The sequence below is a fragment of the Lithobates pipiens genome, unplaced genomic scaffold, assembly GCF_037356315.1.
Source record: "Lithobates pipiens isolate NorthernLeopardFrog02 unplaced genomic scaffold, aLitPip1_a1.2 Scaffold_8, whole genome shotgun sequence".
Classification (NCBI taxonomy): Eukaryota; Metazoa; Chordata; class Amphibia; order Anura; family Ranidae; genus Lithobates; species Lithobates pipiens.
The window spans coordinates 57,786,387-57,804,990 of NW_027507903.1; the positions used below are offsets into that span (position 1 = coordinate 57,786,387).

Here is an 18,604-nt window from a genome sequence, read left to right on the forward strand (position 1 = left end):
AATCAAAGCCACCCCATTATATTTAAACATGGTTTGAAAGTTTGAATCTGGTAACACATCAATCATTTATTTGTACTCTTTCCTTATCCTTTGGAGCTTCCCACTGCTTCTGATTTCTTTCAGCCTGTTTGCATCCAATTTCTGTCTACATACACTCCTGCTCAGACCTCATTGATTTATTACATTATCAGGCAGTGCTCAGTGCAGCACATCACCCGCTATGTGTCCCTCAGCCTATCTTCAGCACAGCTGTATAGAGAGCAGTTCAATGAGCCAAGAAGGCACAGACACCAAGACAAGATGCCAAAAAAACTGTGGAGTCTGGATCAACAACACTAACTATGGACATAGGAAGAAATCGCCCAGCCGCCGCATGCCTGGCCCAAGTGGATAGCAGGCAAAAGCAGGCTCAGCTTGATTCATCCAGGCTATGCCCTCAACTTGTTTCGCCCTGCTCCTGGGCTTAATCATGGGGGTGGCCTGGATGATTCAAGCTAAGGCTGCTTTTATCCGATAACCACTCGGGCTGAGCAAGGTGGCGGTCAGGCAATCTCTTTCTATTTCTGCAGTGTGCTTTGGGTCTGGACGAACCTTTCCAGAGCTTGCACCCTCACTAGTCAGCGGCATCCAATTCATCAGACCTTGACAGCCTGAGCGGGGACCCCTAAGCATTTATAGTGGGTCAAAGGACTGTGGATACTTCATGCTGCTTAGACCTATAAAGACTGTGTTCTGTTGCATCTCCTTGGCAGCACTCCTAGCCACTGGTTGTTAAGTTGTAAGGACTGTGTCGACACTATGGCTGCTCACTGCCTGCTACTCCAGAGTGTTTGTGAATGCATTTTCACCCATCTTATGTATAAAACTAATTACACTATGATAGTTTGCTGCACTATTTTTTATTTTTTTGTCCTAATATTTTTTTTATTTTTTTTTGAGTTATAGCTCCTCTCCTGTTGAGATAGGTGCAACCTGCAGTGATAGTGCTATTTTCTATTTAGCTCTGGGGCAACCTCCCCCACACTTGTACTTTATGCTAATTAATTTATCAATTTTTGTAACTTCCCTGGAGATCAGAATTGGATTTTTCTCTGCCTCTGTGAAGCTATCCAAAACTAGCATTTGATTCATTCAATTACTTTATGTATCAAATAATTTTTTTTCTAATCCTGTCTTGTACTACCTGGATGCCACCTATTACTAGTTTTGCTTCCTTTAAATGAGCTTGCATGAAAAAAAAAAAAAAAAAAAAGAAGAACAAAAAAAAAAAAGATTTCTCTGTATCAGCTACCCTAGACCAAGCACAGGGATAGGAAAAGCAGATGACGCAATTGAAGGTTTTTATACACACGATTACGTAGGCATCACATTAATATTACAATTGTACGTTTATGGTAACAAGGGACATAACATAGGCAGACTAATTCTAATCACGACTCGAAAGAATGCAAACAAATGAAAACATTAGCGCCATGTGCACAGTGAGGGCAGTGTTTAATACATACAAAATAGAATACAATTATATACAGAACTTACAAATTTCCATTACACCTCACTAGAATGTCAAGTTGGTGTCCACTTTTGAAATAAACAAGGTCTCGTAATTAAAAAAAAAAATTACAAATGGAAGCCATTCTATTACTTTAGAACTGGCATGGTCAAAGCCAAAAGGGAAAGGGCAATTCACAGAATGTCAAACACAATACAAACCTTCACTGTACTTTCCCTGCATAGTTTTGCAATACTGAGCCCCACTACACAGTTAATTTGGTTGCTCCAATTTAAAATAACTCCCAGTTGCATGAAGAATCTGCAAGCTAAAATATGGTGCATATGCATTTCTGTAGTCTGACTTATCTGTGAAGCATATCAACTATGCAATTTATTTAGCATTACGTAACAGAGCAGACTTACCTGGTAGCAACCCTATTCATTCAAATACAACATACACATGAAAACCTTAAACATTTAAAAGGCAGTTGAAGGTTTGTCACGTCCATGCATTGTACCGCCTTTGTTCATTTTAACATGTTGTGGCATAGGACTTTGAGCTGTACGTCCATCTGCAACGAGCCGTTTGTTTCAATATAATTTTCATATGCTAAGCTCTTATTTTTGGTATTTGTATGCATAAAGCTTTATATAATTAGCATAATGCATGGATTATTAAAAGGCAGGTACACATGATCAAATGCTACTGACTAAGGACTTTTCTTTAGTGATCTAGGAAAAATAAAATAATCATCTTTTTTTGCCATTATGGCCTTTGTTTGAAGCTCAGAATTTTTTTTTCCTCTTTACTTGATCTTTAATGATTTATTAGCATTCCCACAGTCCACGCCATGCAGAGCCCTTTCCAGTTAAAATCAATGCTGTATGTGTTAGAGCTTAAATGACCAAAAGCAGGATATTCCGCAGGATTTAAGTTCTCACCAATGACCACATTGTAATGTTCGTTTCCTCAATTTATAGCTCTCACATCAAAACAGTTCTTTGATCATTAAAGCCTGCTAAAGACCAAAGGTAGCATGGAAGCATCTTGTTAGGCCCTAGCACATTTTGCCTTGTTAGTAACCACCTAAAGAAAGCCCAAATTGCGTTAGCGGATGAAAATAACATTGAGCATTTAGTCACCTTGGCTTCTAAGCACTGCATTAACCATTTTGACAACTGAGCTGGCGGTTAGGTCGGCACCTACTTGGTTAAACCTAGGAAATACACCCATCCATGATTAAACCTGCATTTCATACGCTGACTATTTAATTGCAAAGGGCGATGCTACTAATCTGCAAAGCAGCTTCGCTAATTTGCAGAATCATTTGTAAGAAATGTATATGGCTATATGGCTGCAGAAACACATTTTAGCTTCCTTTTAAGAAGTAAAACACATTATTATAAAACAGGAGTCCTTGCTAACCGCCATGACAAATGCAGAATACTCATTGCTTCTGTGTTAGTCTCCTTGGCGTGTGAGGGGGAAAGAATGTGTCATTTTGCTCCCGCAAGGGAATACCAGCTATTGAATAAGAAGCAGTGGCAGTGTGTGCTTTGCTCAGACATGGTCCTCCGAGAGGCAGTATTGACTCCACATGACAAAATCACTTTGTTACCTCTAAGCGCAGCTTTGTGAGGTCAGGGGTGCTTTACCGATCCTAAGTCAAGGTTCAAAATTAACTATTTCAGCTGCACATTGGGAGGAATTACGCCATTGTTCTTTATTTCTAGTGCAAAAACATTTAAACACAAAATTATTCCACAGGTTTCCAGACTAAGCTTACTGGGTCATTCTACCTAAGGCTAACAAAAGACAGGTCAATAAAAGAGCTGTCAAGCCTTGGCAAAGTTACTGCTTGCCCGAAGCTGGTGCAACTTTTTTCTAGATGTGTTAAAGGCTCACTTCCTTTTTAAAAGATAATAAAAATAATATTTCTCCTTAATTGCCACAACCAGTGTTAATTTCGTTAACTAAAATGTTTTCGTCAAAGTTTTCGTCAGAGGCATTTTCATAGTGACGAAATTGCAAAGAAAAGAAAACTTTGACGAAAATGAAATAAGTTTTCCAAAAATAGCAAGGAGGGACGTTTACCCTTTGCGAACTAACTTCCGGTTGTCATGGACCTCTGTCTGCTTCCGCTGCCAGCAAGCAAGCGACTGTGTACACAGTAACTACTGCCAGAGCAGCACTGTACACACAGTCGCCTCCCAAGTCCCGACGAGAGTGTCCCACTTCCGAGTAACAAGACAGACAACCACCAGCCAGGCGCTCACATCCAGAGCAGAGTAGAACAGACTGTGTACTGAATAAACTGAACAACTCAATTTGAAAACAAACTGAAATCTTTTAGGGGGGGAGTAAAAATTTGAAAACTAAAATAATGTGGCCACTGTGTTTAGAATAAAGCCATCACATTCAAACTCATGTTAAATAGAAGTCAGTACACACCTGCCATTATTTAAAGTGCCACTGATTAACCCCAAATAAAGTTCAACTGTTCTAGTAGGTCTTTCCTGACATTTTCTTAGTCGCATCCTACAGCAAATGCCGTGGTTAGCAGAGCTCTTCCAAAGCATCAGAGGGCTCTTATTGTTAAAATGTGTCAGTCAGGAGAAGGGTACAAAAGAATTTTCAAGGCCTTAGATATACAATGGATCACAGTGAAGACAGTCATCATTAAGTGGAGAAAATATAGAACAACAGTGACATTACCAAGAACTGTATGTCCTTCCAAAATTCATGAAAAGACGAGAAGAAAACTGGTCTGGGAGGCTACCAAGAGGCCTATAGTAACATTAAAGGAGCTGCAGGAATATCTGGCAAGTACTGGCTGCATGGTACATGTGACAACAATCTATCCTATTGTTCATATGTCTGGGCTATGGGGTAGAGTGGCAAGATGGAAGCCTATTCTTACGAAATCATCCAAGCCTGGCTAAATTTTGCAAAAACACATCTGAAGTCTCCCAAAAGCATGTTTGAAAATGTGTTCTGGTCTGATTTTCAAGGTTGAACTTTTTGGCCATAATTCGCAAAAACAACACTTAACATCCTCAAAACAACACCATATGCACTGTGAAGTATGGTGGCGGCAGCATCATGCTTTGGGGCTGTTTTTATTCAGCTGGAACATGGGCCTTTGTGAAGGTAGAGGGAATTATGAGCAGTTCCAAATACCAGTCAATATTGGCACAAAACCTTCAGGCTTCTGCTAGGAAGCTGAACGTGAAGAGGAACTTCATCTTTCAGCATTACAACGACCCAAAACATACATCCAAATCAACAAAGAAATGGCTTCACCAGAGGAAGGTTAAAGCTTCGAAATGGCCCAGCCAGAGACCAGACCTTGAAAATTTGTGGGGGGATCTGAAGAGGGATGTGCACAGGAGATGCCCTCGCAATCTGACAGATTTGGGGTGTTTTTGCAAAGAAGAATGGGCAAATATTGCCAAATCAAGATGTGCCATGCTGATAGACTCATACCCAAAAAGACTGAGTGCTGTAATAAAATAAAACGTTGCTTCAACAAAGTATTAGTATAAGTGTGTGCACACGTATGCAACCATATTATTTTATTTTTACTTCCCTCCACCTAAAAGATTTCATCTTGTTGTACAGTTTATAGGTCACATTAAAGGTGGAAAAAGTTCTGAAAATATTTATTTTTGTCTCATTTTTTTACATCACAGAAACCTGACATTTTAACAGGGGCGTGTAGACTTTTTATATCAACTGTATAGGCTGCCAAGTTACTGGAGCCAGATAGGCAACTAGCATGTTCAGAGGGTAAAATCTACAATGGAAGCATGTATATCAGCACAGGCTTCCGTTAAGAAGACACTACAAAGAACTATAAAGTTTAACCCAAGGCAACTAATTATAGAAGAAGTTTAGCCAAATTAGATTGATTTGGCGATTTGTGAGCAGTGGCTATGCCCCAGAGCTCTATGCGCCTTACTATTAAATTTATTTTGATTCCTCATGGCTTTAGAACATGTATAAACAAAGCAACTAGAATGTTAAAACTGCAATAAACCGGTCATTTAACAAAAAGCATACAAATAATGAGATTCCCTTCTGTTGCAATAATCGTTCATGTTTACTTTTCAAGCGACTGAAAATATCAGGTTGCCCCACAGAGATCTGCTCCAGCTCTGAAAAGAGACCGACTTAAAAAAAAAAAAAAAAAAAAAAAAAGAACTTTGGACATCTGGAAGAAATTTCAACTTTCCATGACACGGTTTAAGTTTTGGAAACTTAATTTCCACTATATTTCACATCAACAGATGGCAGACAAACACGGCCTATTTTTAGACCATTGTATCTTTTGATTGGAAGTTTACAAAATGCCATAACATATAAGAATCAGACTCTGGCAACATTTAAATTTGTCCCTGTATAAAATCAAAGTAGGCAACGTGATCTCCCAACAATTATCTGTTCTATTTCATTGTACTCTCCTGAGGAAACTCGTCTTGGAAGCATCATGCTGAAATATAATTCCAGTTAATCACATGAACTCCATGAATAATATTAATATATGTATTTAGTTTCTTAAGCCCAATGGCTTATGGTATCAAAAGATAAACTGCATTTTACAAACAAATTACACAGATTTTCCATTTTAACTGCAAATGAGTTGGACCCCTATGCAGACCTATGCAGTTGAGGATTCGTAAATAGTAGACCAAACCAAGTGATGGTTTGGACATGGGCTGGCAGCTTAAAGCAAACCGGTGCTTTGACCATCCAGGGGAAAAAAAAAAGGTTTGCTTTAATACCCCAGTCCCCCCCCAACAGGATATTAGAGTCACATAATGGGGAAAGGGGAAAATTTGGGACTTTAAATGAGGTCATAGCCTCCATCACTATCAAATATAAGGCAAAAAATTAAAAACAAGAGCTGGGCGGGACTTTATATGAAGTACGGGGTTAAGAGAAGAAAAGGAAAATATATTAGAGTATTTTCCTTTCCTTCTCTTTCCCAAGGCTACATTCAGCAGTGGAAGCAGAAGGGCATTTCTGATAGTTCTTCCAGTCGTGGAAGACCACGTGACTATCTAAAAGCTCTGAGACAACCCGCACTGTCACATTATGGGTTCAAAGCCCTTTGTAACCTTTGTTTCCAGTCATCCGTAGATGATACAAGGCTCTCCCCTGGGCAGCATACAGAAGACAAATACAAACATCTCTAGGAGGTATTCCTTAAAATGAACCAAATGCTTTGTCGTATTACTAAATACAGTAGCTTAAAACAAAATATCTGCATATTTATTTCTATCATAGGGGAACACATGTGCTATGCATTGTTGTGGGTCATTTTCATTAGAATACAAAGGGCATTTACTACACTCCTGTCAACAAAGGAAAGGGATCTGCAGAATTGTAAGTAACTAAACTTAATTTCTGGAGGTTTGAAAGGACCTTTTCCTGTTTCTTGATAAGTAAGGTACCCGCAAATTCCTTGACGGAAAGTAGACTGTTTTTTACATTTATTGAACATTCACCCTGGTCCATTACAAAATAAAATAATATATAATTGTATCTGAATTCTAATTACATTTATTCGTCAACCTAGTCTACAGTTTCCTCATCTATGCCTGTTCTTAATCCTAAAATGGCAGCCAGGGCTCCTAGGATCACAGGGGACCCCAGTAAGCACTATGCTTGGGAGGCAGGCAAAAATGATTGGGCAACTTCACAGTAGGGCTGAAACAACTAATCGATTAATCGACAACTAATCAAGTATGAAATTAATCAATGACTATTTTCATAATCGATTAATCTGCCAGTAACATAATGGGGTTAAAAAAAAAAAAAATGAGCCCTTTATAGTACAAAGAGCAAATAATCCCTACTGTAAATATTACTTTCATCGTTCTACAGTAAAAAAATGAACCCCTTACAGTAGTGATTATTTTTTAACCCCATTATGTTACTAAACGTTTTAGGCCTGGTTCACATCTGTGTTTATTGGTACTTTTTGCAGAAATGCACTACAGTTCATTTACATAGTTTCCTATGGGACACGTTCACATCTGAAAGATTCAGGGACTTAACACAAAATGGTCCTTTATTGGTTCAATATACTTCAATGGAGAAGCTGCAGAAAAGCATGTAATGCATTTTGTAGCAATTTGTGTTTTTCAATCTGCCCAAAAAAAAAAATGCAAATTGCAGTAAAATCACGTGCGCAAAAATCAAAACGCACAGCAAAAAGCACTGCAGAAACAGATCAAAAGCAAACTGCATAGGTGTATACCGAGCCTTATGCTGGCCACACAGATCCGTTTTCAGATGAGAATATTCAGACGAAAAATCTTTGTACATTCGCTGAATGAAAGAATTTTGTTTGAAATTTTGACTTGTTTTTAACATTCTGTTTTTAAAACGAATGTCATTTCTAAAAGAAAACCACATACACTATCTGAAAATTCCTTTGACTAAGAAGTTTTCTATTATTTCAAAATATTCCCGTCACTGTGGTTGAAAATGAACGTCAATTTGACCCACTTATTTTTTTAAGGTTATTAACCGATTAATCAAAACAATAATCAGCCAACTAATCGATTATGAAAATAATCGTTAGTTGCAGCCCTACTTCACAGCATATCCAACATGAAAATATCAGCAGACTTTTCTATGTCTGCAGGCCCCCCAAAGCATTCACCTAAATCACCTATTGAGTAATCCAGCCCTACACCTGTCCCCTATGCTATAAAGAGCAGTGCCAATCCAAAGCATGCAATAGCAGAAACACATATACCGTATATAATGATGAGCAATCTTAACATAATAAAAGTTCCTGATTGGTGAGCAGATAACCTGTTCACATGGCGTTTTTTTTTTTTATATATAAAAGTTTTGTTTAAATGGTTTCATCCATTTGAAATGGTGAGATAAGTGAAAGCAACCAACTGCTAAGCACAATACAATCTAAGCAATGTAAACCGTAATGTGTCTGGACAGCTTTACATAATATCTGTGACATCACATAATACATGAAAAACAAATCCACATGATATATATAAAAAAAAAATAATAAAAAAAAAAAATAAAGCAACTGAGCCTAAGAAACCAAGCACGAGAAAACAAAAAAAAGGGGGGAAGAAAATAAACGTATGGCAAATGATCCTGTTGACACCTGAAGGGCTGCAGGTGAAGTCTTGCCTGTGGCTAAAGTGTGGTACATTACTCATCATTTGTAGCAATTATCTTTATAGTACAAGAAACAAGACAGATGGAAGCAGTGCCAAAACACACAGTGACGGCAGAAAAAAATAAATGGTTTTGAGGGTTAATAATTTAAGAATCAATATTTTTGTACTAGTATGGATAGTCGCCCAAAAATTATAAGCAATTTTTTAATGAGTTTTTGGAGCACAACACTAAAGGTAATGTTCTGTTAACTGTAGCATCTGTAGCAGACGTTTACGGCAATTTAAACAAATTGGAAGCTATGAATATATAAAAACATGCATAAAGACATACCCAAAACATTGCCAGCTGGTACTTCATCCAAGTCTTCTAGCTCACGACCCATAAGGAGATAGAGGTTTTGTAAAGTACAGCAAGCCATGTGAGGAATGGCAGAGATGTCAGCAGAGAAGGAACACTCAGATGGTAGCTAAAAGAATTAAAACATGAATGCCATCAGCTTTATTTTCCACCCCAACATATAGTGCCACTGTACAATGCCTTGCACATTATACAAATGCTTACAGAATCCACCAGTCATAACTTCATAATAGCTGACAGCAGGGTTGGACAAATCGCAGGAGTCAGGTAGCCAAAGCTCCTTAAAAATTACAGCTGGTGGGTTTTGGACTCGACAGACTGACTCCTGCATTCCTTATTAATGTGTCCATCCCTGGTTTACAGTGGAGTGCCTCTTCCTTCAACATACAAAAATAACTCGCATACACTGGTCAGTTTAGTCCCAACCTTATTATATTCACTATATGGCCAAATGTTTTTTAACTGACCATCACACCTACATGAACTTGTTGGACATCATTTGTCATAACCTATGAGTGCAACGTTCAAAAAGCTGATGTAGGTGTGATGGTCAGTTCTCCAAAAACATTTAGCATGTCCAAAAATGCCGGGATCGCCACTGTCTGACATATGCCCATCTTTGAAACGCTTACACCATTCAAATGTCTTACTGTGGGTGAGCGTCTCATCACCGTACTGTACTTGAAGTCTTTTGTAGATATCCGTGGGTTTTACGCCTTTGTTCACAAGAAACTTCATGACCACACGCTGTTCTATCCACGTACTAACAATGTTGGCTGTCATCTTGATTATCGGTCTCTGGACTGGCCTGCAACATGTGCTCCGCCTATCAGTAGTAGGACACACTTGCCAGGTATTACTTAGTGTGGTACCACCACACTAGCATCCCTTTTTATACCTGGAAAATTTAAAGTTCTGGTTTGACTTGAACATCCCTCGTATTTATGAAGTATATTGGCATACACCAGGGATATGCAAATAGTGGACCTCCAGCTGTTGCAAGTCCCATGGGGCATAGCAAGACTCTGACAGCCACAAGCATGACACCCAGAGGCAGGGACATGAGGAGACTTGTAGTTTTGCAAAAGCTGGAGATTCGCTAATTGCATATCCCTGGCATACACAGTATGTACTGCAGTTCCTGCTTAGCATTGCAGCATATGACGTTGGCAAAGTGGTTCCGGTATCCTGACCGGATGCCACATGACGTGGTCAGGAAAACAAGCCTCAGGATAATGATCGCACATCCTGGGGATCGTTGTTGCATCGTGTCAGTCTGATACACCGCAACTCTGATCTATGTAAATAGTCCCTGACGGAGACGCTTTACCACATGATCAGTCATGTCCAATCACGGCTGATCACCATGTAAACAGGAAGAGCTGTTTATCGGCTTTTCCTCACTCATGTCTGACAGACAAGAGTAGAGGAGAGCCGATTGGTGGCTCTCCTGATGGGGGGGGGGGGGGGGGTGTCTGTGCTGATTGTTTATTAGCACAGCTCCCCCTCGGATGCCCACCAGGGATGCCACCAGGACTACCAGGGATGGCCACCAGGACCACCAGGGATGGCCACCAGGACCACCAGGGATGGCCACCACTGATGACCACCAGATATGGCATCCCTGGTGGCCATGGATGGCAATGTGTACCCACACAATGCCAATCAGTGCCCACCAGCAATACCTGCCAGTGCCTCCTAATCAGTGATGAGAATGAGTGCCAGCTATCAGTGTCAATTAGTGCCACTCATCAGTGTCCAATAGTGCCACCTATCCGTGCCCATCCATGCCCATCAGTGCCACCCATAACTACCCATCAGTGCCACCTTTTATTGCCCATCTGTGCCCCTTATGAGTGCCCATCTGTGCTGCACATCAGTGCCACCTCATCTGTGCTCATCAGTGCCACCTTATCAGTGGCCGGCAGTGTAGCCTCACAGTGCCTGTCAGTGAACAAAGAAAAAAAAAGTATTTTTTCAAAATGTTCGGTCTTTTTTTGTTTAGCAAAAAATAAAAACTGCAGAGGAGATCAAATACCACCAAAAGAAAGCTCTATTTGTTTGGGTACATCACCATGCAATTGTCATTTAAACAGCGACAGTGCTGAAAGCTGAAAATTGGCAGGGGGGAAGTGCCCAGTTTTGAAGTGATTAAAGTATCACAATGAAAGTCTGCAGGATCAACTCAGTGTAAAGCTGGTCACTGATGGATCGAAATTCAGCCGGATCAGCAAAAACCAGACTAATTTCGATCCATGTATTATTGGCAGGCTGGCTGTACTGAAATCGATCTCTTGATCAAATTCAGTACAACCAGCCTGTTGGGCTTGATGAGGGAATCAAGCTATTTTCTTTCCTTCAACCATAATGTATGGCCTGCTTTACTGAAAACAATATACTTCTTATATGCTGATTATACTCTCAGTTTAGTCACTAAATGGAAAACCTACTTGTTGCAAAATAGAATAATGAGAACATGTGTGCATGTAAAAGTCACCGCTCTTAAAAATTATATTCTTTTAAACGTTACATTAAAAAACACATTCCCACAGGGATCCTTTTTTCTTTTTATTAGTTTAATACATTTTTACATGCCCCTTAAGCATTCTACCCTGGACAACTGTCAATGCTTATACTACTACAAATAAATATAAATAAATTATATATATATATATATATATATATATATATATATATATATATATATATATATATATATATATATATATATATATATATATACACACACACACATACATATACACGCATATTATTACACGTATATTTCCGATTACAGGTAATGTGTAGAGGCTTTGTACATATCTTCTTACAAAAACAACATACAAAAGGCACAATAAAAAAAAATAAAAATAAAACACTTGCAACTCAAGTTTACATTCAGCTAGCCTCCTGCTGCCTTTCACTTAGAGGATACTATTGCTATAACAAAATCTTTACACAAGGCCAGCCTCATTGCTAAGCTCCCAAACTGAACTGAGGAGCAGAGTAAGGACTTGGCAATGTAAAGATGCTGTCACTACTGAAATCACAGTAAGTAATGGCACTACTCAGCTCCAGCATATAACCTTCTGTTAAAACATACCCTGCAACCTTACAACAGATGGTGTCCATTACACATTGGATCAAATTATTTTTGCTTCTTTTTAAAGAATGCCAAGCAGGCTCGCTGTCCAACTACCTCTAGCACGTGTGCATGGATCTCTTCCAGCCTAAAAGGCAGAATTCATACAGATCTATAAAATAGATTTGAATGAGCAAGCCAAGCCATTAATACAGAGATACGACATTGCCAATTTGAATTTTAGCCCAATGCTCCTGATTTGCTTGTTTCTCTTTACACTGATAATGCTGAACTTGAGATTATTATTATTTTTTGCATTGTTACATTGCTACAGCTTTGACCAATTTGAAAAATGTAAACGCCAAACCTGTGGGACCACTGGGGAAGTGGAGAAACATGGTAGGAGGTACCAATACTACCATGATAGCTCCTGTCTTTCAGGTCCCGTTCTGAGCGGCATCTCTGCTACATAGTAACCACAGGTGGTTGCTCGTTTAGCATGGGTGCCATTCACAGAACGACTTGAATTTTTTTCAGTGATCGCCAAGCATTCCCTGATTGGACAAGGTAGAGAATGTGAAGCCACCTCTCTGTCTCTCCCCCTTGGCAAATCAGAGAACATTTGGCATTAAGAGAGAAAAGAGAGTTCAGGGTGTCCTTTGCTGCTGTCTTCTGTGTCCCAGGTGCCATTCAAACACTGTAGTATCATCATCTACTACAGTTAATCTCTGCAACCACAGGAGTCCCACCAGTATGGTATTTGAATATTAGCACTGGTCCAAGTTGGACCTATGTACATATGCCAAAAGAAAAAAATCCAATAACTGCTTGCTGACCAGCCGCCGTAGTTTTACTGTGGCAGAATGGCACGAGTTACCTTACGTCGCTTCGCCTTTTGGCCACTAGGGGCACACAGGCATCCCCAATCGCTCATAACAGAGCGAGAACCAGGATCTGTGTGTGTAAGCACACAAATCCCAGTTCTTTCAGGGGAGAGGAGACAGATTGTGTGTTCATTCCAAGTATGAACAGCGATCTCTATCACTCCTCCTAGACAGTCCCATCCCCCCTACAGTTAGAAGACACACTAGGGAACACAGTTGACCCCTTGATCGCCCCCTAGTGTTATCCCTTTCCCCAGTGACATTTATACAGTAATCAGTGCATTTTTTATAGTACTGATCACTGGATAATTGTCAATGGTCCCAAAAATGTGTCAAAAGTGTCCAATGTGTCCGCCACAATATTGCAGTCCCGATAAAAATCGCAGATCGCCACCATTACTGGCAAAAAAAAAAAAATAAAAATAATAATAAAAATGCCATAAATCTATCCCCTATTTGTAGCCACTATAACTTTTCCCCAAACCAATCAATATACACTTATTACGATTTTTTTTTTTACCAAAAATATGTAGAAGAATAGATATCGGCCTAAACTGAGGAAAAAAAATAGTTTGATAAAAAAAGATGTGGGATATTTATTATAGCATAAAGTTAAAGATAGTGTTTTTTTTTTTCAAAATTGACGCTATTCTTTTGTTTATAGCGCAAAAAATAAAAACCGCAGAGGTGATCAAATACCAACAAAAGAAAGCTCTATTTGTGGGGAAAAAATTACGTAAATTTTGTTTGGGTACAGCATTGTATGACCGCGCAATTGTTAAAGCAAGCAGTGCCGTATCACAAAAAATGGCCTGGTCATTGAGCAGCCAAATCTTCTGGGGCTGAAGTGGTTAGTGGAATACAGCTATAAAAAAAAAAAGAATGCCATTAAGATGACAGCTCTGCAAATGGAATGGAATTCCCAGAGTTAGAAGGCTGGGTATTAAGAAATTGTAACTGTATACATGAGAAAAATTATAAATAAATATGCAGTACATGCTGGAAGTACAGAAAATACCTGCTGATCCTGCCAGTAATCTGGAAACTCCTAACTTCCTGTTGTGAGCTGACGGTGCTGCACTAATATCTCAAACTTTATTATGCATAGTATTGGATGACACAGACATATAACATGAGAACAGCAGCAGGCAAATCCCCAGATGCTAAAGAGACATTTCTTCATTTTTATTTATTTCAGGTACTTATATAGTGCAGTCAATTTTCACAGCACTTTACATATATTGTATATCAATGCACTCAAGAAGCTTACAATCTAAGGTCTTTAACTCACATTCATGCATACCAATTTAGATAAGAGCCAATGAACCTACCAGCATGTCTTTGGGGTGTAAGGAAACCGGAGCACCCGGAGGAAATCCACACAGGCACCGAGAGAACATGCAAACTCCATGAAGGTATTGGAATTTAAACTGATTACCCTAGCACTGATAAGCAGAAGCCTTGCTATCTATCCACTATCCTGTATACCGTATTTATCGGCGTATAACACGCACCCCAAGTTTAGGAGCGAATTTTAAGGAAAAAACTTTTAGGAAGGAAATTTAAGGAAAAAAAAAACTTACATTTAAATGCCCATCAATGCAGCCTTATCAGTGTCCATCTGAAGCCTTGTCAGTGTCATTTGCAGCCTTGTCATGCAGCCTGTCCATCATTACAGCCTTGTCATGCAGCCTGTCCATCATTACAGCCTTGTCATGCAGCCTGTCCATCATTGCAGCCTTGTCCTGCAGCCTGTTCATTATTGCAGCCTTGTGCATCGTTGTCCCCTTGTGTTAATTGCAGATTTTATTTTTAAAAATGGCGCCGCCGAGATGTCCTGTGTATCTCGGCGGCGCCCGGTAGTTCTTCGGCTCTTCTCGTGGCTTGCGGCCGCCTTCGGCTCTTCTCGCAGCTTTCTGCCGCGTTCGGCCGTTCTTCGCGGCTTTCGGCCGCTCTCGGCCATTCTCGGCGGTTTTCCGAGAATGGCCGAAGGCAGCCGAGAAAGGCCGAACATGGCAGAAAGCTGCGAGAAGAGCCGAAGGCGTCCGAAAGCCGCGAGAAGAGCCGAAGGCGGCTGAAGGCCGCCCAGAGGCTCAAAATTGCTCAGAAATCGCGGAGGATCGGCGTATAACATGCACCCGCGATTTTCCCCTGATTTTAAGGGAAGAAAAGTGCATGTTATACGCCGATAAATACGGTATATGGGGGATTTGTGTGTGTAGGGTAGATGCCACCTATGACAACCACCAAAATGTGAAAGTGGAGGAGGTAGAGGCAGATAACACCCGATTGTTATCAAGAATGTCTTGGTACATTTTTCCATTCATCCTTCTTTCAATGACATGAAGTTTGCCAGTACTGAATGCTGAAAAACAGCCCCACACCATGATGTTTCCACCTCCAATCTTCACTGTTGGTATGGGGGGGTGTTTTTGGGGTGATGTGCAGTGCCCTCTGACCTCCAAACATGGTGCGTATTATGGCATCCAAAGAGTTTAATTTTGGTCTCATCTGACCAGACTATATTCTCCCAGTATTTTCCAGGCTTGTCTAAATGTTGTGTAGCAAACTTTCAATGAGCTTCAACTAGCTATTTCTTCAGCAATGGAGTCTTGCATGGTGAACGTGCATACATGCCATAGCGGTTGAGTGCATTACTTATTGTTTTCTTTAAAACAATTGGACCTGCTAATTCCAGGTCTTTCTGAATCTCTCCACAAATGGTCATTGACTCTTGAACAACTCTTCTGATAATTTTCACTCCTCTATCAGAAATCTTGCGAGGTGCACCTGGTCGTGGCCGGTTTATGATGAAATGATGTTCTTTCCACTTCCGGATTATGGCTCTAACAGTGCTCAGTGGAACATTCAGAAGTTTAGAAATCCTTCTGTAATTAATGCCATCGGTATGTTTTGCAACAATAAGGTTGCAAAAGTCTTGAGAGAGCTCTTTGCTTTTACCCATAAGATAGTTCTTGTGTTACACCTTGGTAATGAGACACCTATTTATAGGCCATCAATTGAGACTGAACCAGCTGATATTAATTTGCACTAACAAGGGGCAGGATTGCTTTTTAATGGCTGATATATTTCATCTGCTGTCTTGGCTTTCCATGCCCTTTTCTACCTTCTTTTCTTCATGTGTTCAATATTTTGTCCCTGTGTCATTCCATTTTATTACACATAACTTAATTTTTGGACTTATTTGTTTTGGTTTCTTTGTATGTATGGATTGCATGGGTTGTTGCCTACATGTGGTAAACAGTTCATGTCAATAGCACCTTTACAAATATATTTACCTAAAAAAATGGTGATGTGTTCAATACTTACTATACCGGATAATATATATATATATATATATATATATATATATATATATATATATATATATATATATATATATATATATATATATATATATGTAGCAAGCAGCACAATGATGGCAAACCAAGCAACACAGCAGAGACCATACGATAGACCTATGCAACAGGCTTCTTTCTAGCACCATCAATCATAAGTAACATGAACATTTGTATAAAGATAAAATTTTCTAGACTTGCCATCTTCTCCTTCTGTTAACCATATGGCAAATCAGCAGTTACAAATCTGTATCAATTACAAGCTTCAAAATAAATGGCTCTCTATTGAAAATGTAGCTAAGTAGTCTGTCCACTTCCTACTGCCTCCTACTTGTCACATGCTGAACCGGGCCTTTATTCTGCCACATATGTAAGTGGTTACAGCCACCAACAAAATGCTGTGTGTGATACTTTTAACAGTAAGATGAAAGTCTGCATAAGCGTACATTAATCAGTGAGAGAAATATGTATGAGCTCTCTGAGCTATTATGAGAACATATGTTTGTTTGGCGTAAGCTTGGACTAGCATCTCCCACTCACCAAATTGTCACCACAGCACATCTGATCATAAGAAACAACAATATTTGAAGTGGTGTAGATCTGTTAGATGTGACACAGAACTGAAGCCTAAAAGTCTATCCAACTTCCCTTTCAGTTATCTTACATTAGAAATACCAGAGATGTAAAAAGATAATATATGAATATAGATGCCAACAGATCTCAAATTTTATTTGACTGGGGACTTACCAGACATCATTAGCAACACAGTTTATGGGTCACAAATATAGAAAGAATACGCTATGATTTGGGCACAGTGTGAAATTTCTGTAATCTAAAATGAAGATGTAGCTCAGGGGTCAGCATCCTACGGCCCGCGGACTGCACCCAGCCTGCCACCGCTAAATGTCCGTGTCCTCAGTGCACGTGATGAATTCACGTACACTCAGCCCATGGACATTTTAAGAGCAGGATGGAGCAGGAAGCTGAAAGAGAACACGGGAAAGACACACAGCAGTGCTGATAAAACAGCGAGAGCTTCCGGGGTTAACTTTCCAGGTGATTGGTTGCTAGGTGGTCCTAGCAACTAATCAACAGCTTGGTAATATGAAAAATGAACTTCGGAAGCTCTCCCTGTCTTATCAGTGCTGCTGTGAGTCTCTCCTGTGTTCTCATTCAGCTTCCTACCCCACTCTGCTCTGTCTCCCTCACTGCATGGGGCAAGGTAGGAAAGGGCAGAAATGTGGGGGGGCTGTGTAATATGCAAGGGGGCTATGTGATGTAATAAAGGGGTCCAGAGGTACAGGGGCCTGTGTTATGTAAAGGGGTCCAGAGGTGCAGGGCTGTGTAATGTAAAGGGGTCCAGAGGTGCAGGGTTCTGAGTAATGTAAAGGGAACCAGAGGTGCAGGGCTGTGTAATGTAAGGGGTCCAGGGGTACAGGGTTCTGTGTAATGTAAAGGAAACCAGAGGTGCAGGGCTGTGTAATGTAAAGGGGTCCAGAGGTGCAGGGTTCTGTGTAATGTAAAGGGAACCAGAGGTGCAGGGCTGTGTAATGTAGAGGGGTCCAGAGGTGCAGGGCTGTGTACCGTAAAGGGGTCCAGAGGTGCAGGGGTCTGCATAATGTAAAGGGAACCAGAGTTGCAGGGCTGTTTAATGTAAAGGGGTCCAGAGTTGTGGGGGCTGTGTAAAAGGGGATTATTATTATCTTCATTTATTAGCAGGTGAATGCAGCTCTCCATGCATTTACATACATTGAATCCGGCCCTTAAGTCCAAAAAGGTTGCTGACCCCTGATGTAGCTGAAAAGCATGTGAATTCTACTAGCTGGAGAACACCAAATGTTTAATTGCCTTTCCTGTTCCATAGTTTTCAGCCCCACCAGCAGTGGGCAAAGATAGTGTATCTCCATCCTAATCAACCTAAATCTGGACTATTAAATGCAGGTCAATGTCTTAATGGGTTTAGAAAAGATCTAATATTACACAATTTGTTTTTTTCCTAGATGACCAAACGCATATAGCACTTGGTCCCATTCAAATCCATTCCCCAGTTTCTTAGCAGCATAGTTGGACAGGTGTCCCCCTTCTTGTCAGACAACACTGCTAGACATGAGACTGATTTGTGAGTGATAGTTCTGGATGATGCAGCTGCACAATCGATCTTTAAGTTTTATGAGCGAACAGCAATGTTGGGCTATGTTATACACAGCACAAGCCCAAAATTATTCAACGCTCATTCAAAAATAGGAGCCCAGTCACATATTTCTCT

At 40.1% G+C, this 18,604-nt stretch overlaps 1 protein-coding gene across 1 annotated transcript in view; it reads right to left on the reverse strand.

Moving 5' to 3' along the window:
* EFL1 (elongation factor like GTPase 1) overlaps positions 1 to 18,604 on the reverse strand; it is a 558,006-nt gene that overhangs the window by 354,024 nt on the left and 185,378 nt on the right. Inside the window, exon 15 of the mRNA XM_077472758.1 lies at positions 8,987 to 9,122. Within this exon, the coding sequence (XP_077328884.1) occupies positions 8,987 to 9,122 (136 nt within the window). The remainder of the gene's footprint in view (positions 1 to 8,986; positions 9,123 to 18,604) is intronic.